Source organism: Podarcis melisellensis (assembly GCF_964234715.1).
Source record: "Podarcis melisellensis genome assembly, chromosome: 9".
Lineage (NCBI taxonomy): Eukaryota > Metazoa > Chordata > Lepidosauria > Squamata > Lacertidae > Podarcis > Podarcis melisellensis.
In genome coordinates, this window is record NC_138541.1 from 38,082,681 (window position 1) to 38,105,711 (window position 23,031).

Consider the following 23,031-nt stretch of genomic DNA (forward strand, 5'->3'; position numbering starts at 1 on the left):
CCTGAGTGGGCCAGCCCTGCACTTACACAACATTCTATATATCCTGTATACATTGGCCTTAGACTTCAGTCCGAAATGGGTCAAACCAGCTTCAGTCCGAAATGAGAATAAAAATGACTTGGCTGTCTTTTAAGTTGATGGTGTGTACAAAGCCTTAGTTTTACATGGTCCCATTGTAAGAGCAGCGAAAATATATGACTCATTTGAAACCACCAGGTGGCAGTGCTTGCATCATATAGCACAGCCTCACATAAAACATCTTAAACCCTTGTATTTCTGTGTGTGGGGTTATGTGTGTATATCTTTGTCTGTCCGTCTCACAGCAGCCTATGACACACATTTCCAGAAACACATATTTTTACTGCTCCCAAAGCTGACTCAGGCTAGGATATTTCCCATTATCACTGAAGAAGCAGATTCAGAGATCACAGAAGAGGAGGGAAAGCTCTGAATGTCAGAGGGCTAAATAGGGAAAGCAGTAAATTCCTCAGCCCACTTACATTGCAGTCCATAATTGCTCCCCCATAAGCTTCAGTTATCATTATCTGGGTTGATGATCATTAAAAATCCATTTTCCTACTGCATTGCTGATCCCCAAGCTTGTTTGTTTGTTTGTTTGTTTGTGGTATCTATAGGCTCCTAAATGATTAGCATAGATAAGCAGTGTGCATAAAAATAAACCACAGGGAAAATAAAACAATAGAAATAATCATGGATGATAATGGAACCCTCCATTCTGTGTACAGAAGCTGACTAGGCTGGTAGCTGAATCTTAGTTCAAAGTTGGCAATGAGGTAGCAGAGGAGACAACAGAGTAGCTATGGGGTGCAGGCCAGGCCATGTGGCACATACAGCTCCAAGAGGGAAGCAGCCAGGGGGCTGCCACTGCTGTCCCTTCAGCACCTGCTGCCTAAGGTGACTGTCTCATCCTGCCTAATGATAGGGGCGGCCCTAGTGGAGAGAGGCTAAGGAAACCCAATAAGCACTATACCCCCAACCCAGATGTATATCCTGAAAGCTGGAGCCATGCTTCCACCAGCTTTTAGTCTCTCAATATCACAATAAAGTCACATCCACGAGATACATTTAAACCACTCTCAAACTACTTTAACCGTCCTGGCTTCCTGAAAAGAATCCTATTGTCAGCTACAGATGCTATGAGTTGCTAAGGGGCTCCTTCACTAACCAACAATTCCTTGCACCTGTAACCAACTACAGTTCCCAATATTCTTTAGTGGGGGGGGGAGAGTCATGAGTGCTAAAATGGTGCAAGAGTTCTTTAAATATATTGTGTGACCTAACATTAAGAAGCCAACTGCTGGAGAGATGCAACTACAAGCCTGTTGTGATTTAAGGCTGCAATCCTACACTCACTTGTGACCTAGCGCCACTGAATTGAACAGGGGTTAAAGTAAGCATGCCTAGGGTTGGTTTGCATGCCATATTCAAATGTACGTACCTTTGTTCAGTAAATAAATCTCATTTGCCATCAGCCTTTGTCTCTTTCTACAGTTACAAGCTCGGCACGACCATAAGCCTGGAATATCTACAAAATAAAATTCAGTTCTGTATTTTCCCATCCCATTCAAAGTATGTTACACCAGCTGGAATCCTACACACACATGGTTGGGAGTAAAGGTCCACTGAACTCCATGAGAGTGGCTTTGGCGTAAACATGCATATAGACTAGTACTATTAATATACAATTATGGTTAGTCCCAATAGACTAGGCCCTTTGTTAGGCAGATTGCTGGTTAATAGCCCAGAATGATCAGCTGTTGGGAGCTAATGGTTGGAAGAGGGTTTAAAACATCTCCCTCCCACCCTCCCCCTCTCTCTCTATCTTTGAAAACCATCAGTGCTTGGAGAAAATTCTCCCCCACTTCCTCCACCTGCCCAGATAAGGAAAGGAAACAGATGTATGTGTCTGGGTGCAAAACAACAGATTGCTGCTTTGCAAGAATTAAGATTGTCGGAAGAAATATCAACAACCTCAGATATGCAGATGACACAACATTGATGGCAGAAAGTGAGGAGGAATTAAAGAACCTTTTAATGAGGTTGAAAGAGGAGAGCGCAAAATATGGTTTGAAGCTCAACACCAAAAAAACGAAGATCCTGGCCACTGGTCCCATCACCTCCTGGCAAATAGAAGGGGATGAAATGGAGGCAGTGAGAGATTTTACATTCTTGGGCTCCGTGATCACTGCAGATGGTGAAAGCAGCCAGAAAATTAAAAGACGCCTGCTTCTTGGGAGAAAAGCAATGACAAACCTAGACAGCATCTTAAAAAGCAGAGACATCACCTTGCCAACAAAGGTCCGTATAGTTAAAGCTATGGTTTCCCCAGTAGTGATGTATGGAAGTGAGAGCTGGACCATAAAGAAGGCTGATCGCTGAAGAATTGATGCTTTTGAATTATGGTGCTGGAGGAGACTCTTGAGAGTCCCATGGACTGCAAGAAGATCAAACCTATCCATTCTTAAGGAAATCAGCCCGGAGTGCTCACTGGAAGGACAGATCCTGAAGCTGAGGCTCCAATACTTTGGCCACCTCATGAGAAGAGAAGACACCCTGGAAAAGAACCTGATGTTGGGAAAGACTGAGGGCACAAGGAGAAGGGGACGACAGAGGATGAGATGGAGCGTCTCCACCTCCGTCGTTCTGCCCGGACACTGAGGTCCAGCATCGAGGGCCTTCTGGTGGTTCCCTTGCTGCGAGAAGCCAAGTTACAGGGAACCAGGCAGAGGGTCTTCTCGGTAGTGGCACCCTCCCTGTGGAACGCCCTCCCACCAGATGTCAAAGAGAAAAATAACTACCAAACTTTTAGAAGACATCTAAAGGCAGCCCTGTTTAGGGAACCTTTTAATGTTTAATAGGTTATTGTATTTTAGTGTTTTGTTGGAAGCCACCCAGAGTGGCTGGGGAAACCCAGCCAGATGGGTGGGGTATAAAGAATAAATTATTATTATTATTATTATTATTATTATTATTATTATTATTATTATTATTATTATTATTGGTAGCCTAAGGAGAATATTGAAGTTCTGCATTAATGTTTGACACACGGAGACAGAGGGAGAGACAAGGAAGAAACAAAGTGAAGTGGTTATGGGTTGCTGGTATCTAGAAGAAGAAAAAATAGCCAAGAAGCATAATATGGCACCTCACCATCCATAAATAAATCTAATAAGAACCTATAGCATGTACAGATGAAGCTGTGTTTTCCCCACAAGACTAGCACAGGGAGGAGGAGGGAACAGTAGTAAAGCTTTCACAAGCACCATGTAAGTGCAGTAATTGCCACCAGAGAGGCCATTTCCAGGCAATTACTGCATCCCTGAGATGACCAGAGGGTCTGGGTGTGCTGCTTAGGGGGTCTTAAACCAGTCATGAAATTAACTAACTGCCAGGAAACACCTGATCCAGTGCTGATTTTTACCAATAAAACTCCAATGCTTTTAAGGAAAAATCATTACTATTTTATTATTATTTATCTACATTGAGAGCCGCCCGCAAGACAAATTGCCATTGAAGGATCAGAGAAGTGGCATTTGTGATGAATTGGCCAAGATCAGTCTAGAGAGAGGGGACAGGATATTTTATTTTAAGCAGTGCTTTTTTCTGGAAAAAAATGTTTAGGGGTACTCTCATTTTCCTACTCATATTGAAATACTGCCCTTCAATAAGGCCAAACTTAGATTCACAAAATGTTCAGGGGTATGTGTACCCCTGTGTCCCCCCCCCCCAGAAAAAAACCACTGATTTTAAGTAAGCAATTTTGGCATTTTAAATATATAAACATTGATCACAATCCAAAGAAGGGAGCTTTGCAGTGCTATCCAAACCCAAGATCCACTGGGGTGTGAGAGTTTGGATCTGCTGGAAGTTGGGCTTCCCTGGCTGAGCCAGGTTTCAGCTAGGGCTAAACTGGCATAAGCCCCTGACCTCAGCTGAGCTACACACACAAAAGTCCTTCATCGTTGTTCAGCTGGGACTCACAGTGGAACTGAAGCTGATGTAAGCAAAACAAAGTGGCAGGATGCAGCAAAGAGAGACTTCCAGCTACAGTGGTACCTCGGGTTAAGTACTTAATTCGTTCCGGAGGTCCGTACTTAACCTGAAACTGTTCTTAACCTGAAGCACCACTTTAGCTAATGGGGCCTCCTGCTGCTGCCGCGCTGCCGGAGCCCGATTTCTGTTCTTATCCTGAAGCAAAGTTCTTAACCTGAAGCACTATTTTTGGGTTAGCGGAGTGTGTAACCTGAAGCATATGTAACCTGAAGTGTATGTAACCCGAGGTACCACTGTATTCCAAACTTTGTTCATATGGGTCATGTGATACAGGGGGTCCAATCCTCAGAATTTGGGCCCACACTTACCTAGCAGCTCAATCTGCAGTAGCCTCTCTCTCCCAGAGGCTCCTGAACAAAGTCTGGATTAGGAGTAATTTGCACTGGCAAAAATTAGCCAGACATTGTCTAATTTGGATGGCTCTGTGATTTACAAACCTGCCCCACTTGCTTTGTTGGATTCAGCACAGCAGGCCCCATAGCTGAAGAGATCAATGTTGCTGTTTAAAGCAAAATATCTGCTCTAGTGACATCAAGCAAGCCACCAGCTGTGCATGTGCTTCTTCCAGCCAGGTAAGGAGGTGTGAGACCCACCCATTGGTCTCTATGCCATTCTTGGTCATTCAGATGGGGTACTCCATATGCATACAACATTAATGTCCCACATCAAATGTAACTGATCTGTAGAAAAAACTCTACGACCTGGGGGGGGGGGGGACAATGCAAGTACTTTTGTAACCTAAGAAATGTTTTAATAAAAATTATTCTTAAAAAACAAATAAACAAAGCAACTGGCTCGACCAAGTCTGCAGGTTCCCTCCACTGCAACCCCTCATCTCAGAGATGCTGCCTCACAGGCTTGGTTTAGACCCATGGGCATCGTCGAAACCAACGTTACAATTCCTAATGGCTATTGCAAAAGGGGGGCAGTTACATGATTGCTAGGCCACTTAGTAGGATTGTAATATATAAGTATCTGTGTAATGGATATGAAGGGAGGCAGAGGAGCAATCATCCTCTGCTTCATAGGGACTGCTTAAGCATTATTTTCACATAATATAAGCTAATATAATTAAATACAGAATGATTGGTTGCTATCCATGAGATGGAAATATATAAAACAAAACAAAAAGAACATTGATTCCATTATCTTAAACAATTTTGAATACTTGCTGCTGACCTATGGAAACATTACACAGAATTGCATCCAATGTTTTTTGGTTGGTGGATATTGAGGCAGCTTCTGCCCACTAGAATATCTCATATGTCTGGTGCTTCCATATGGCAGTTTTTTAAAAAAATAAAGAGCAATTGACCAATACTGAGTAACATTCATTCTCTAAATATGCTTGGTTTTCAGAAGGTGGCAAAATATCCAGATTGTTTGCAAATAAACTAAATGAATTTGATAGAACTGTGGGACAGTCCTGAGGGCTTCTTCAGATTATCACGGTTATCTGCCAGTGTATAAAAGAGCAAGGCTGTGATTCTGCTTACATAATAAATAAAAAATACTGAGACTTTATAGTTTGCCAAGCCCATAGGAGTTGAGAGTGTCAGCTCAATTCATTTCACATGCCAAGAGCAATAAAAGCATTTCAACTCAAGAACACTCAAGCCTCATACAGGTTAGGGTGCTATATCTTTATGTGTTATGCCTATAAATGTGTGCACCCACCTACTTTCTCTATACAGATAAGATGGAAGCTGAGAGAAGTTGAACCTTTTGCATTAAGGAAATAAATCTTGCTTTTGAAATGTGACACAAATATTCCTTAAATTTCCAGTACCCAAAAAAGGTAGAAATGCTTTTTTTTTTGCTGCCACTATAAAATAATGCAATCCCCTCTCAACAATAAATATTGTTTGCTTCTAATGCTTGCATAAACAAACAAAAGAATTCTTAGATATGCTGACTTTTCCTGCTGCACAAAAAGCTGGTTACCACAAAAATTTGCTGAATCACACAAGCCAAAAATACTAATCAAGCTATCAGTGTCTAACTTATCATATGATATTTAAAATATATAATGCAAAAGTGATGTCTTTCCCTTCTAGGTTTGAATACTTTAGCTTAGAAAGCAAACATTTCTGAGCTTTATTTTCATTACCGTTTATTGAAGCTGAAACCTGATACATCCCACATACAAACTAAATATACCGTAAGTTGAAAGCATCCTAGTAAGAAGGGTAATGCTAGCAAACATAAACACAGCCAGAAGTACAACTAATAATAAAGGCCATAAATGGAAGTGAAATTGGGAACTTGGTACTGGAGAACCTATAAGGAGGTTCTGGACTATATTTATTTATTCTCTGCATAGCTGCAAACTGCTTGTGCAGTTTTAAGTTGGGCACAAGAAGTTGAACTGAGCAGCAGATCACACCCTATTTTTATAAAGTCAAAATGATGAACTCTTCTACTTCTCAGAGAGACAAGGGGTGGCAATGTGGCATCCTGGTGTGCCAGTATACCTGCCAGTACTTTCCATGGTTTCCATTTACTAAAGGTAAAGGTAAAGGGACCCTGACCATTACGTCCAGTCGCAGATGACTCTGGGGTTGCGGTGCTCATCTTGCTTTATTGGCCAAGGGACTGAGCAATGGGAGCTCACCCCATCGTGGGGATTCGAACCACCAACCTTTTGATCGGCAAGCCCTAGGCTCTGTGGTTTAACCCACAGTGCCACCCATGTCCCTTCAATTTACTAAAGGTTTATGGAGGTTTCAGTAAATATTCCTTCAGAATTTGCAGTGCATGAGCAGCTGTTTGCTCTTCCTGCTCTCTTCTGGTTTTTACTGGTTTGACCTCTCCTTATTGAACATGCCTCCTTAAACATGCCCACATTTCATTGAATACCAGGATTGAACGCCCAGTTTCCCTTCCATTCTGCGCAGATGAGGTGCAAAGGGCTTCTGTTTGTGTGTTTCTACCACTGATGTAAGTGCCCTGTGCTTTTCTCCATTGGTACAGAGCTGATGGAGGTGGCTTGCCTGCACCATTTTGTGGTCCTCTCTCTTCTTTTCTGCTCTTTACATGTGGCATCCATTTTGTGTTATGCTATTAGGGGTTAACAACTATTTATCATTCAATAGCTGCAAAGGGGGCACAGCTTACATACAATCAGCATCACCCCTAGCCTGTACATGAGAGAACTAGGAAGACATCAACTGGATCAATAATACATGATCAACAAGCAAATTGTTAAATGCTGCACTTTATTTACTAGCTAGAAAGGTGTGTTTTTTTTAAAAAAAAAATCTTACGCACCCTTTCATGCAAGAGCACTGAACATTTACAACATCTTTAGCAAAGTAGAAAGGATTATTTCCATGGTCTTGATTTTCCCAGACTGGTGGGGAATCTTTCTGGATGTGACCAAAAGCCCAGATTTCCATGTCCTTTTTCCTTTTATACCCTTGCTATTGCACCAAATATTTTTATGGATGTTATGCTCAATCTAGTGATACAGTTGGTTCAGTGGCGTAGCGTGGGTTGTCAGCACCCGGGGCAAGGCAAGTAATTTGCACCCCCTAACCCGTGGATTTGCGCCCCCTAACCCTAACCCCCAGATGTTGCACCCGGTGCGGCCGGCCCCCCCTGCACCCCCCACGCTACGCCACTGAGTTGGTTAAATAATATCTCCCCCCAACCGAATGACAATATATTGTTTCAATAGAAGGTTTTCATCCCTACATTTAATGATTTTTTTAAACCACAAGGCCTCCTGAAACTGGCTGACGTCTCCTTTTTAACCGCAGAATGTTCTCTCACTCTTTGTACCTGTCCTGTTTTCTGATCCAGAAACCTGACAGTCACAGTGAAAATGCTTCTAAAAGACTCTTGCTTAAGTCAAGCATCCTGAACCAGAGTGTATAATACAGAGGTTTAATACAGAGTCCAGAGAAACCACCATAATCATTAGATATGATCTCCTATGCCTACACAAGCGTATTGCTAATATATGTGTATGTATGTCAAAGCTCTATCCTGTAGCCACAAAATTAATACATCTACTCCCATTACAATGCTGTGCACCCATGGGAACCAGTTTTGCATTATGCCATGCCCCATGGCAGCTATTTGTATTAAGCCATGCCCCCTTTATTATTTTTATTTTTAAAAAAGTTCCTGACATTTGCTTGTTATCATTAATGCCCTATTCACCTGAGCAAGATTGTACTGTTAACCAGTCATGTGTAACTCTCAAGAATAAAGGACTTACAGGGCAATCATATGCATGTCTACTCAAAAGTAAATTCAGAAGTGCATATACTGTAGGGTTGGAGAAATTAAATTCAGTTCCTCATCCTAATTTTCTATATGGCCTTTCTTAAATCAAAGGCAAAAAAATGTGATTCATTATTACTTGAATGATATTCATCACACATATCCCTAAAGGAAAATCAATGCATGTGCATTGTAAAATTAATAAGCAATAATTGATAACCTCTGTAATTTTAATTTGTATGTTGCTTGTCAATAAAGGATTGTGCTCAAAGCAGCTGAAAATATACAGTAAAACACAGGAATAACAAGTAATTTGCGTTGAGCTTGTTATTTGCTTGGTTAACTTTTACCTCTTTTATCTTGCATCCCAAATCTGCCTCCACACTCTAATATATACTTGTGATGGAAAGGTCTTAACATTTTATTTGTTTGTAGGACTCACAGAAGGATATTGTATTCAGTAGTTCCCAGCCCTCTCACTTAGGGGATGCATTTTCTTGCAAGCCTGTCAACCACAGTGCAGATCTTTCCCCCAAAAAACCCATACAAATGCAAACACAGATAGAAATGCTAGGTCTCTGAACTACCCCAGCATAAACCCAGAAAAATGCAACCAACTTTGCCATTCTACAGTCATTTCATTGTAAAACCAAATAACATTAAATACGTGTATTTTCTACAGAATTCTGCTTGCAAAAATGGTGCGTCCAGTTTTCATCATCTAGCCAATGAATTGGCACAGGTGTGACATCATAACATGGTGCACAATTGCTCTGACTCAGCAAAGGATATTTTAGCTCAAACAGATAAAGTAAGGCAGGGGGCAGGGGGGAGAAGTTATGCAATACAAGGTTATAAACAAAAGTAAGAACAACAGAAAGCAGCCAAAGATAGAAGAAGCTAGAGGGTAAATTGAGCAGAGCGAAGGGGGAACGTGAAGGGTGGTTAAAGAAATGCAGTGCAGTCAATTGTGATAATGCACGCAGCTGTGATTCCAAAATGAAGGACAAAATATGGGGGTTTGGTTGAGCTTAAAAAAAAATGCTAGAATGTCACTGGGGAAAATTTGAAATAAGACTAATATATGGTGCTGGATCCTCCTCAGGAAAAAAGATATGAAAGATCAGAATGGAAAGAGGGCTGTGGGAGAGTTATTTGGGTTCAGGCTCATCCAAATTCCACTTGTGTCTGTGCCTAGAAAGCATGAGTCCAAGCAGTTTTCCATTTGTCCTGGCAGTTTCCCCGGGAAAACCCACTCTTTATCACTAAATCGGAGGTATCTCCTCCTTAGCCACGATCAGCTCATGGTTAGTGAAGAAGGAGCTTAAACATGATCCTGGGTTCAGATGATATGCTAATCCAAATCTTGGCTTATCTGCCAGTCTGTACTGACCTAAAAGGACCAGGGAGGAGCAAAACAGATGCAAGCTCCTGTCCAGGAACGAACAGGTCCTGGTAAGTCATGGTTTGGCTTACCATGGCATGCAAAACAGTCCATTGTTTTCAAGAGGGACTCCTCTTATGGGCAAATTGGAGCTTGGCCCTGCCAAGATTCTGAACCCTACCAACGCTGAAAGCCATGGTCCAGTCTTTGTCCTGTCACCCACAATAATATCAACACATTTCCAGTGCCCAATAGGCTTCTGTCCACCTTCTCTGCTTGGCCAGTCATAAAATTCACTAGCAATAAATGCCTCCTCTGTCTCCAATGAGAAGGGAGTTTTTTCATTTTATTTATTTTTTAACCAGGCATAGAAAGAGGGAGGGAGAATTCCTATCTTATTCTCCCTGCTTCCCTCTTTCTCCCCAAAGCCAGACCTGAAAAGAGAAGGCTTAAGTTTCCAAGCTGGTCGGAGGAGGGAAGAGGAGTCTAGTGGGGCAGTTCTTGCATAGCCCCAGAAACAGGGTCCAAGCTGTTTGCACTTTTGAGGGTGCACAGTTTCATTAATTGCCTCCCCCACTGTGTGTGTGTGAGAGAGAGAGAGAGAGAGAGAGAGAGAGAGAGAGTGAGTGAAGGATTTTTGTCTAGGCACCTTGACTGAGGCAGAAAGTGGAGAAAGTTTGACTTTCTTGTATGCACTTTGTAAACAACAACCCACAGGTAAGAGAAATGAGTGAGAGAAATTCATGCAAGAGCCCAGATTTCTTCTTTTGCTAAAATGGTTGTGAAAAAGGTGGGCCTTTGCTTACCTAAAGAACCTGGGGTTTTTTGGATGGGGGAGAATTTTGGAGGCAAATTGCAAGCTATCCTATGCCATTTTCTTCACTTTTTAAAAGCTTTTTTAAAAAAATTGTCTTTTGACTGTTTAACTAATCCTTCTCAAGAGAAAACCCATTGCAATTGATGAACCTAAGTGAATCATATCCACTAAATTTAATAGGTTAATGTGAGTAGAATTAGCATTGCATACCACGCCTTATGCCAGAAAAGATGTGTGTTGATAATTGGTGGGAGGCAGATAGTTCTGGGGCTACTGTTGAAATGAGAGGGCAGGGTGTCTTGCCCAATGTTTCTGTTGTTCTCTTATATTCTTTGCACAATATCCTGTTTCCTCTGAATATCAGCAGCAGCAGCAGCATTGGACTAGTGCAGTTAGAAATGCAGCCCAAGTGTATGTGTGTTTGTGTGTTGCTCCTTTCATCATTTACTTTAGAGGAGATGTTGTTACCAATATCATCGCAGTAGTAGGGTTTCAGATTGCTGCCTGTGTTTTTGGATGCTTATCATTATCTTAACATAATGTTATGAATTTGTGGGTGCCAGACACCCCTAACCCCTGGATTCAGCAAGTGTTAAAATCCAATCATCGCTAATTAAACCAGGCTCAGGTTGTATATATACGTATAAATAAACTATACTCTTAGCATCAGTTTGACCCAACCTGCTTTGCTGCAGTCTGTTAACACATGGAGAGGTTAACAGGAGAAGATATTCTGGGCCCAGGCCATTTAGGATATTAAAACCAAGCACCTTGAACTCTGCCAGAAATTGTCACCAGTGGGATGCCTTAGGAACTGGCTCAGGGGTCAGCAACCTTTTTCAGCCATCGGCTGGTCCACTGTCCTTCACACCATGTGGTGAGCCGGACTATTTTTTTGGGGGGGGGGGAGGAATGAACGAATTCCTATGCCCCACAAATAACCCAGAGATGCATTTTAAATAAAAGCACACACTCTTTTAAAAAAAACTTTTTTAATTCGAAATTAAAGCAAAACATATTATCCAGAAACATATCTTCCTTATTTCCCCAACCTGTAAATTTTAAATCGGTTTCCATAATTTTTCCCAATCTTCCATCATAATGTTGTGACCTACATCTTGTGCCCATTTAATCATAACTGATTTTACTTCTTCATCTTTTATCTCCCATTCTAATAGCATGCTGCATGCGGCCTTCAGTAATTTCACTTTCCCTTCAATCCCTTCCATTTGAAACCTAGATCTTGTATAACTGAATCCTTTCTTGCTGTCTTCTTTATGTCTTTCCTATAGTTGTGGCTAATGCAACCAACTCTGAAAGCACACATTCTACTCATGTAAAAACACCAGACAGCCCCACAAATAACCCAGATATGCATTTTAAATAAAAGGACACATTCTACTCATGTAAAAACACACAGATTCCCAGATCATCCATGGGCCGGATTGAGAAGGCAATTGGGCTGCATCTGGCCCTGGGGCCTTAGGCTGCCTACCCCTGAACTAGCTTAACAACTCTCCAGGTATTAAGTCTGGCTGGTAATATGGCTGCTACATGGCAGATCCACTGAAGCTTCCAAATGGTATTTAAAAGTAGTGATACATTGAGTACATTGCAGTGATTAATTCATATTGACATTGTAACCTGCATGGTTATCTGCTCCCTATCATGTACTGTATCCCAAATCTACCCCTGCACTCTAATATAAACTTGTGATGGAAGGGTCTGCAGATTATCAGAATTAATGATATTGGCTAGATGAATCCTGTATTGCAGAAGAGAATGGCCACCACTTAAGCATCCGGGACCTGTGCCAAGTCCAGAAACAACCCTGCTTCTTATATAATCATGACAGCAACAAAACAGATCAGTCTCCTATCATTACATAATGCATACCCTCTACTTATTTTATTTATGACTTTTGTTTGTCATCCCATACTATAAAGTTCTCTGGGAGGAATACAATAAATAAGGTGTGTTTTAACCTTGTGCCAGAAGCTTAATAAAGTGTTCAGCATCCATGCCACTTCCCCAGTTGATATTGTCAACCCCATCCCTGGAAAAAAAAACTTGTCTTTTCTCCTGAGAGAAGCTGTTTGCAATCTGGAACACTACATGGGAGAATTAAGAAAGCTGTTGCTCTCAATGCAATTTGGGAGGGACGGGGTATAAATAATAAATTATTATTTATTATTATTATTAATATTAATATTAATAATATTTTGCCTCACCTCCTCTCTGTAACCTCTGTGTTTAAACTTTTTTATTATTATTAAATAGGCAATCTATCTCATCATGGATCTTCCACAACTAGACTTGTTTGTCCATCAGTCGTGGCAAAAACCCAGAGGGTCCATGCTAATGTTTCAGATTCCAGAACTCCCCCCCCCCCATAATGCAGCGTCAGACCTGATGCATGCAAGCTAGCTGGGCAAGTGCCACTGAGCATCAGCAGAGTGCTTTCCCCTTTAGCACTTGGGCTCTGGTAACAATCTCCCCCAGACCTGGGGCGTTTCTAGCCACATTTGAAAACAACAACAAATACAATCTGTATCCGTTTGTCATGAGTTAGGAATGTTAGTATTCCAATCTTGCCACCTTTGTGCTAGTCAAGGTCATCCAAAGTATTATGCCATTCTCATTCAATGTGCACCCCAGTCCCAGGTATCTTTACGGAGAAGCAAAGTGAGTTCAGTGGACTTACTCCACAGTCACTATGCGCAAGGGATGGAAGCTTGGAGTGTTTTTAGGGTTCAAGTCTGTCATCCCTGTAGTGGCAGAGGATTAAGACCTTTGTTCATGGAATCTAGTAATATATTATGTGAATGATAACACACCTGTTTTCTTTAGGCAAGCTGTTGTCTATTTCCAAATGGAAACAATGAAACAATAAAATGGAAACAATAAGGACCAGGGGTACCAACTTAAATAAAACATTGGTCTGGTCTAGGAAACCCCAGCCCACATAATGGATCACATGATGCAACACATACACACATTTGAATGGCAATGCCCATCAGTTTGGAGGGGGTAGCCCCCTCAAATATTTTATTGGGGGCCAAAGAGATCTCTGCTCCTAGGAATTGGCTCCTATGATAAGGAATGTGGCTAAAGTAGCAGGTAGTTTGTGGCTCTAAATATGGCAGTCTCTAGTTGTGGCATCAAAATGGAATATTGATTGAGGGGCTATTAAACTTAGCACATATTTAAAAACCATTATGTAAAATCCCGAAGATGCATATGGATGTTGCATTTATAAGCATACTTAGCAGTAGAGGGTAGAGCATGTGCTTTGCCTGCAGAAGGTCCGGGGGTTCAATCCCTGGCAGGGCTGGGAAAGATTCCCTGCCTGGAAACCAGGCTGCCCGTCACTGTGCAAAATACCAATCAAGATGGATCAGTGGGGCTGACTCGATAGAAGCCAGCTTGCTGCGTTCCTTTCTGAGCTCCCTGATCGGGCTCACTCAGTGCATAACGGGATTCACAATGCAGCTTGGGCAACCAGAACCTGCCTTGAAGAGCTGCGATGGCTGAGAACCCGAGTCGCTCTAGGACCCAGCAGCCACTTCCCCTTGCCTCTGTCACATCACATACTGCATTGCTATTAGTGCACATTGGCCGGGTTGCAGCCGCCGCCTGCTCCTCCTGTTGGATTCTCTGCGCTTGGCTTCCGAAGAGGTTGCCGGCACAGGAAAGGAAGGGGGCGAGGAGGGGAAGCCTGTTTCCTTTTGCTTTCCTTTATTTATTTTTCTCCACCGCCGCACCCCTCTTAAGAGCCTGACGCTACAGTGCGGCGCTATTTATCGCCCGGGAGATCAGCCCGGCTACGGCTGCCGGCGGGGTTGTGCATGCGCCTTCGCGGGCGCGCGGATGCATTTGGAGCAGCGGCAGGAGGGATTTGGGTAGCTTAGGCGCCCTGCAGAAAGGCGTCCTCTTTGTGGGTGGGCTCTCCCCCCTCCCTTAGCGCATCGTATTTAGTTGGGGATTCTGGAGAGGGGGGCGGGGGCGCGCTGGCCCCGAGCGGAACAGACGCGCCGTCGTCCCCACCTCCCTCTCCTCAGTAGCTCCGAGCCGACTGACTGAGGGTGGGACGCGGCCAGCGGCGTCCTCTCTCTCTCTCTCCGCCTCCCAGCACCGCTTTTCCCGAGGCGGGCGCGCGCCTAAGGCTGAATGGGAGCAGCCTGGAGGCTTGGCGGCCTCTCAGCGGCTCATGACAGGCGTCCCCTAGGCGGGAGGTGCTGAGCAGGGGCTCTGCGAGAGGGCGCGAGGGATGCGTGGTGGTGCCTGCGCGCGCGTGACTTAAGAGGGCGACCTGCTGCCTCTCCTCTCTCCCCCCCTCCCCTCATGGGCACGGAGTCCCCGGCACAGCTGCTGCTGCTCCTGCTTGGATGAAGGCGGCTGCTGCTTCCTAACGCCCAGCCTCTGAGGGACCGCAGTCTCCCGCCTTCTTTTTTTTTTTGGCGGGATGCTGAGGTAAAGGATCCCCTCGCGCGCGGGCGGGCATCTCTTTGGGCAGGGCGCGTGTGGAGGCTTGAGGTGGGGAGGGTGGAGGGGTTGCCGCTTGCGAGGGGAGGGTTGATATTGTATTGGGCTGCGGTGTGGGCGACACGGCTCTCCAATGGCCAGCCCGCGGAGGAACATTGAGTTGGAGCATTTCGAGGAGAGGGACAAAAGGCAGCAGCGCTCGAGCTCCCGCCGCGGCGGAGGGGGCAGCTCCACTTGCAGCAGCAGCTCGGGCCCCAAAGGGAACGGGCTCATCCCCAGCCCCGCGCACAGCGCCCACTGCAGCTTCTACCGCACGCGCACCTTGCAGGCCCTCAGCTCCGAGAAGAAGGCGAAGAAGGCGCGCTTCTACCGCAATGGAGACAAGTACTTCAAGGGCTTGGTCTACCCCATCTCCAGCGACCGCTTCCGCTCCTTCGACGCCCTCCTGGTCGAGCTCACTAGGTCTCTGTCGGACAATGTCAACCTTCCCCAGGGCGTCCGCACCATCTACACCATCGACGGCAGCCGGAAACTCTCCAACCTGGACGAGCTGGTGGACGGTAAGCAGGAGCACGAAACACCTGCGCCCAAGGGGGCGGGGGCGGGGAAGACCTACTCGGTCGTCAGGGGGCGTTTTCACAAGTGTCTCCAACAGATCTCTTGCTGTTACCCGCGATTTCTGGATGATGTCACCCTGTTCCAGCTGATGCTCATTTGCCTCTGTTAATGAGCGAGGCTGCTCTCTGGCTCAGAGGTTCCCATGCTTGCACACACCCACTCGATCTGGATAGGCACTCCTGCTCTTGAATGGTCTGGGATGTATGCAGCTATAAATGGTCACCAGGTGATCTGCAGCAGGCTCCTTAGCTGAGAAGGCATAAAAGAGCTGAAAAATAACCCCCCCCCTTTCCCATACATCACTCCCTTGATCTAAAATTTGAGGGCCTGTGTGTTTAAAAGGTCACCAGAGCAATGCAGGTGTGTGTAGAGATGGAGAAAAACGAGCTTAGTATCACTTGTGAAAACAGGTGGGGTCTAAAAAAAACAAGTGTTGAAAATCTTGTGTATGGTGTATGTATATATGCATGGTATAGTCAACATTCAGTCTTCCAGGTTGAGTCGTTCTAGTTTTACATGTTGCACAAATAGTAATGGTAGGCTTCAAATCAAATTAAATTTCAGAATTAACTGCTGATCCCTAAACTCATTCCCTTCCAGTACCATCATTTATTTTTTCTTATTTTTATTTGCACACAGTCCACATTGGACCTTTTTAAAGGACCAATACAAGTAGATACGGTACATACTGTTTTAGGAAAGCTTGTTGAGCAAGAGACTACAAATATATATGAAATATATTTGGTGGTGGGCAGGGAAAGGTTACTGTAATTCTATGTAGCATAAAGTACCGTAGGTAAAATGGTTATTTGGTACTACATTCTCATTTCGCTACTTTGTATATGGAACTGCAAAACATAGCAAAAACATAAGGATGCCTTGTTTATATTCTGGTTCCAAAGGGAATTAGAAAGATAATGTCCAATTTATATACTTAGTCCAAAGCTACACACTTGTATGTTGATCCTTGCAGTACATTTATGCAGCTTTTTATATACCCATAAGGCTTGCCATGTATGAAACCAATGACATTCAAACTGACCATTATTGGGCAAATTAAATATGCAAGCTTTTGGCCTAGGCAAGATTCTTCTTCTGGAAAGTATGCTCAAGGGCCTCATGCACCATATAGAATAAAGGCTTTCAGATTTAAAACTAAACAACACCTGGAATTGGTGAACTAAAAGTCAGTATCAAATTATCTTGTACCAGTTTGGCACCGACATTGTTAGTTTATCATTATTGATGACTCAGTTGCCATAGTACTCTGTAAAGTGCACATGTCCTATTTTATAGCTGTTATTGAGCTGCTACACCTATGTTTTTTACAATATGATTATAAATAAATATAATTATAATATAATTTAAAAATAATAATTCTGGCATGCCCAAATAAGGATACAGGCAATGGGCATGCAATCCACCTCTATGTTCCTCAGGTCCTTAACTATGAATAATTTTTGGATTTCAAAGTAGGGTTTCTTTCTCATCATGTTGCCCATATAACTTCATCGTAGTCCATTGGTCAGACAAATGGTCAGCAATCTGTTGGTGCTGGCATCTATCAATTAAAGGGCAACGGCATGGCCATGGGGGAGATGGGCTGCAGAACTATGACCTACTCAGAAGTACAGTGATGGCCAATGGGGGTCCCTGGCCCACTGTTTGACAAACATTCCTCTAATGTAACTGAGTAAGCAGTCTGCATGACTATGGTGAAAGGAGGTGTGTTTGTAGATTTTTAAAGGGAAATCAGATGCAAGTGACAAGATTGCTGCCTAATAACTGGGGAAGTCCGCCTACTCTTCAGTTCTTGAACTCCTACATCATTCTCTTCCTTTCTTGCTTTTGCTGAGCTCTCACCTTGGAAGCTTGCTCAAGCAAACACTATACAGGTATTTGTTTGCTTGAACAATTGGCTAGTAAAACGTTTTGTTTCAACTCTAGAAATGACAGTCAGAATTTTGATTGTGTTCTAAGAGCCTTTATAATTTGGGAAGATTTTTTTAAAAAAAATGCAATCCCATGCATGGTTACTCAAAAGTAAGACCCACTAAGACAAATGTAATTGTATTTAGGATTGTCGTCTTAGTGCATTACTAAATGTAGATAACCCTTTCTGCATGGGAGATTTTACTCATACTTATGAGGAATGACTACAAAACTTAAAGACTAACCAATTTATTATAGCATGAATTTTAGTGGACTTCAGTCTTTTTCATCAAATGCATGAAGTGTTACCTTGAGTCAAAGAGGTGTGTGTAGATCATATGGGGTCAGCTGAGCTGAGTAGTTAATGTGTATAATTGGGGAATGTGTACATAAATCATGCCACGTGGAGAATGTACAAATAGTCTGTCCATTAGAAGCAAATTATGCACATTTCCCAGTCAATATACACAGTCTCCAACAGGCCTTGGGGAATGTGCATAATGTGCATAATGTGACAGCATTTTGTGCATTCTCTGGGCAATATGGTCATTCGCCAGTCAAGAAGCATGCTGATATGGATGGATGCTCTGTTCGTGTGTATATGTGTACACACACACACACACACACGCATGCATGCACGCACGCTAGGGGCTGTGCCCCTACTCTCTCTTATTCCCCCTGCCACTCCTTCCACTTTAACCCCCTAGAGCCTCCCCTTTCAACTCCATGCAACTATTGAGCTCCCTTTCCACCTTCCCAACCCCATTCTGCAGCCCCTTTGCACAAACACCATTATCACATCCATCCCCTTTTACCCACCTACCTTCTCCTTCCTTTTTAAACTTTCCCTTGCACTTGGTCCACCCCATACTCCTTTTCTGTAGCAGCCCTTTGCGCACACACCCTGGAGTGATACATGTTACTGTATCTTTAAGATGAACAGAATATTGAAAGCAAGCCTGTCAATTGACTTGTTCAGTTAGAGAAGGCCGAGTTCAGTTGTTGGATGTTGTTCCTAGATGAGTGTGTGTTTGTTAAAAACCTGTTCTGGAACTTCATGTTGAATATGACACATAATACCAGGAGTAAAATACGATGCATGAAATTGTATTTCTACTGTCGTTTTAAGCCATCACTTTCCCCTTCTCAGTGACCCTCGCTTCTTACTCCTATTCCACAGCCTCTGCTGTTGTTTCAACACACCTTCTCTCTTGCTTCCCTACCCCGCCCCAACTTCATGCAAATTGAGGGTTGTGATGAGGTATGAGAAATCCTCCAATGGAGACTACACTCTTGACTACATGCAAATCAAGGATTGTGATGCAGCACTACAAATCCTCCAGTGCAGTTACATTTTTATTATACATAAGATGTATGTGCAAGTGCATGTAAACGGAGGCCCACTATGAATGCAGATGTGACTGTATCTGCAATCCTGTTTCTTTTTCATCACTGCTTAGAAGGAGAGAGGAGGGTCAAATCTTCCCCCACCTCTCTCAGCAGGAACAGATGCACAATGTTTTTACGTCAGCAGGAAGGCACACTACAAGTAACACAGAGTTAGATGGTTGACTGCCTTCCAGCAACAGGTTGCCTACTTCTGAGTAGGGCTGGGCAATATATCAATATATCATCCAAAACTGGTTTAAAGTTCACATCGTGCTAATTGTTTCGTAATATTTGAGCTGGCAATATATCGCGAATCACAATGTGTGTAAGGGCTAGGTGATATCTGGTTTTCAGCATCAAAATAACTCACCAGCTAAACTTTGCAATAACTCACCAACTAAATTGGGACACGGGTGGCGCTGTGGGTTAAAACACAGAGCCTAGGACTTGCCAATCAGAAGGTCGGCAGTTCGAATCCCCGCAGTGGGGTGAGCTCCTGTTGCTCAATCCCTGTTCCTGCCTACCTGGCAGTTCGAAAGAACATCAAGGTGCAAGTAGATAAATAGGTACCGCTCTGGCGGGAAGGTAAATGGCGTTTCCGTGTGCTGCTCTGGTTCGCCAGAAGCAGCTTAGTCATGCTGGCCATATGGCCCGGAAGCTGTACGCTGGCTCCCTCGGCGAGTAAAGCGAGATGAGCGCCGTAACCCCAGAGGTGGCCACGACTCGACCTAATTAATGGTCAGGGGTCCCTTTACCTTTACCTTTACCAACCAAACACTGCAATGTTAGCAGCTAAACCTCACAATATCACCAGCTAAATATTGCAATCTACCACAATGTCTGAAATAAGGATGGAGCTATACAGAGGCGAACAGGACAATGTCCTGGCAACTGCTACTACTTAGGTGTCTAAATGGATAAATGACAATATTATTGATCATCACACACTCAGTTTCATCAGCAGGCAAGTCAAAATGCATCCGAAGAGGACTTTTGGTATACTTGGTGGTATTCAGGACAGTCCAAAGTACAGAGATGAGTCATAGTGAATACAAATAATCTGGGACTGCCAGACTGCCAGCAGGCCTGCTAGGTAGCAGAAGCAGCTTGGTGGCGGCAGAATCAGAAATGGCCAGGGTGAGAGGCAGAAGCAGTAGAAGCCTGGCAGTAGTGGCACAATAATCAGCAGCCTGCGAAGCCTTCCCACAGCAGTGGGCGGTGGTGGCAGATGTAGCAGCAGCCTAAGAGGCCTTGTCTTGGTGGTGGCCTATAAGACCCTGTGGTAGTGGCAAAAGTGGTGACAGCCTGCAAGGCCTTGTCATGGTGTTGTCAGTAGTGGTGGCCTGTGCTGTCTTGTGATGGTGGCAGGTACTTTGTCCTCAATACCACCACTTGGTAGCTAAGCCCGAAACCAAAAGTCTCATTTGGATGCATTTTGGCTTGCTTGCTGCTGAAAGTGACCATGAGATGATTTTATTTATCGGTTTTAGACCTTAAGTAGTAGCAATTCCTAGGACATTGTCCTGTTCGCCTCTGTGTAGTTCCTTCCTTATTTCAGATATAGTGATATATTGCCATGTTGAAAACCAGCCCTACTTCTGAGCTAGAGATAGAAGCAAAGGGTGTATTTCTTGAAAATAATATGCACATTCTTCAACAATAGTTGCGGAACATGTATATTGACAATAAAACATGCATAATTTTCTCCTCATGGACAGATTATGTCACATTCCATGAGGTGTACTGAATGTACACAATGGCCATTTGTAAGGCACATTAACCACTCAACTCACACCTAATCTAATACAGTATACATATTTATCTGCAAATAGAATATTTGCAATAAAAGTACCTTCCTTTATATTTTACTCTAATGGTTGCAATGGTAAAGCAATCACTTGATCTTTTTTATAGTTAACTTTAACATGTTGCAATTGGATATTGTCATAATAAGTTGAATAGGTTAGAAAGAAATGTGCAACAATGCCTTTTCATTCCAGATACTGTGATCCTCACTTCCTACGTGGATTGTTAGTGATTTTCTTTATATGCAGATTTTGATTAAACTTCTATTCTTGTATCCTATCCCGAAGTGGTTCTTTTGGGCAAAGGGGCAATTTCCCAAGTTATGAGATATTTCTGATAACCTAAGAAAATGTCATGTTGATTTCATGTCTCAGTCTTTATTCACTATGATCTGCCAATATACTTGGCATCTGTAGAGACATCAAATGCATGGATGAACGCCATTAAAAACAGGCATATTGATAAGCCATATGGGGAAATTTCTTTTCTCTAATGAGTAGTAGTACTATGAAGCATTATTTCATATTTTAACAAGAAAAGGTTGTTCTGATACTCATTAGTCAAGAGGAGGGTGGAAAAATACTTTGGGACCAATTAAATACTTACTTATTAGACTGACAGATTTGGCATATTGTCACTCACAACTTGTGCACATCATTAATTCATATTCAGATCTAATGTGTGCTGCTTTGTTGGTAACAAACAGCTTTCAGTCCTGTTAAAATGACTGGACACTAGTTTAAACTGTCATGAATCTGTCTTCTAACTGGTGAAAAGACATGATAACCTCCTTAAAAAGAAACCAGCAGTTGACTTGCCTCTGAAGTAACAAATAAGGTAGTAAAAGTTTGACTATTATACTCTTTGAATGTGGGAGCTTAGTTGTAAGTTTCATGTAGGGGATTATCTTGGGGTGATCAAGAAAAAAATACATATGAGCAAAATTAGTGCTATTTTCTAGGAACATTCTCTTGCATCCTGCAAACTCAGAAAGTATGAGATCTTAAAAATATTTGTATCCTGTAGGAAAACTAAATTTCAGTATATGTTTTGATACATAATTCCTAGTCTAAGGAAGGAAATATTTTGACTGTCCTTAAAGCTTCACTGCTCAGACAGGTGTATCTCTTGGGGTACTGAAAATAGAAAGGGAACTCTGAGAGCTGTGAAAGCAGAACTGCTGCAGTCAACACTGCAACAGTCTCAGAAATCAATAAAAACTGTTATTGTAGCTTTCAATAGGAAACACTAGCTGTTTTTCTGGTGGGGGGGAGAGCAGTTTCTAATGAGTTCTACATTGTAGATAATGGCAGTGCAAGGGCTTGTATCTTGTAGCATCTGATAAAGTGGGAAAAGCTCATGCCATCATTACATATCTTGAGGTGCCAAGCAACATTTCCTATCAGGCTTTTAATTTTTTGCGGCCTCCTTGAAGGAAAGGAATGCTTTAATCCCACCTTCTACGAACACGATTGCCTTCAATATTATTTTTGTTTTGGTTTGTTTTATGGTGTTTTTGCTTGTTGCTTTGCTGTTGTAAGCCACTTTGAAACTTTGAAACAGAGAAACTTTGAGCTGCTTTTGTAAGAAAAGCAACTAATAAGTTTAATAAATAAATAATTTATCAGTCCTTAAAATGCTACAGGAGTCTCTTGTTTCTGCTTTAAGGATGATTCTAACCCTGATAACTAAGTAGTGTATTGACTCATACTGGTTGACCCATAGGTCTAATCTCGTATACTTTATGCATCTTTATGCGCCCCCTCGCCCAGCTTGTCTGGAGTTTTGGGCTGGGTTGCCATCAGTATGCTGATGACACCCAACTCTGTCTGTTGATGGATGGCCATCCTGACTCGGCCCCAGACACACTGATCAGATGTTTGGAAGCTGTGGCTGGATGGTTACGTGGGAGCCGGTTGAAGCTAAATCCTTTGAAGACAGAGGTCCTGTGGCTGGGACGGGACGATATGGGATTGGGGGGGCAACTCCCATCTCTTGCGGGGGCGCAATTAGTGCCAGCACCGTCCATTAAGAGTTTGGGTGTAATCTTCGACACCTCCCTTTCCATGGAGGTGCAGATTACAGCTATAACAAAGGCGGCATTTTTTCATCTCCGCCAAGCTAAGCAGTTGGCTCCTTACCTCTCTCGCCCTGACCTAGCGACGGTCACCTCCAGACTGGATTATTGTAACTCGCTCTACGTGGGGCTGCCCTTGAGACTGACCCAGAAACTCCAGCGGGTGCAGAATGCCGTGGCGAGACTCCTTACAGGGTCCTTGGTGCGAGATCACATTCA

At 43.2% G+C, this 23,031-nt stretch overlaps 1 protein-coding gene across 5 annotated transcripts in view; it reads left to right on the forward strand.

Annotated features, from left to right (window-relative positions):
* Positions 1-14,975: 14,975 nt before the first annotated feature.
* Positions 14,976-23,031, forward strand: part of DCLK2 (doublecortin like kinase 2) — a 76,669-nt gene continuing 68,613 nt past the window's right edge. For 3 of the 5 annotated variants that reach the window (XR_014171832.1, XR_014171833.1, XM_081926036.1), the window contains exon 1: positions 14,976-15,550. Coding sequence is in view for 3 of the 5 variants with exons in the window: in XM_081926036.1 (XP_081782162.1) it covers positions 15,124-15,550 (427 nt within the window). In the remaining 2 variants the exon portion in view is untranslated. The remainder of the gene's footprint in view (positions 15,551-23,031) is intronic. The other 2 variants (XM_081926034.1, XM_081926035.1) reach the window with 1 other exon arrangement.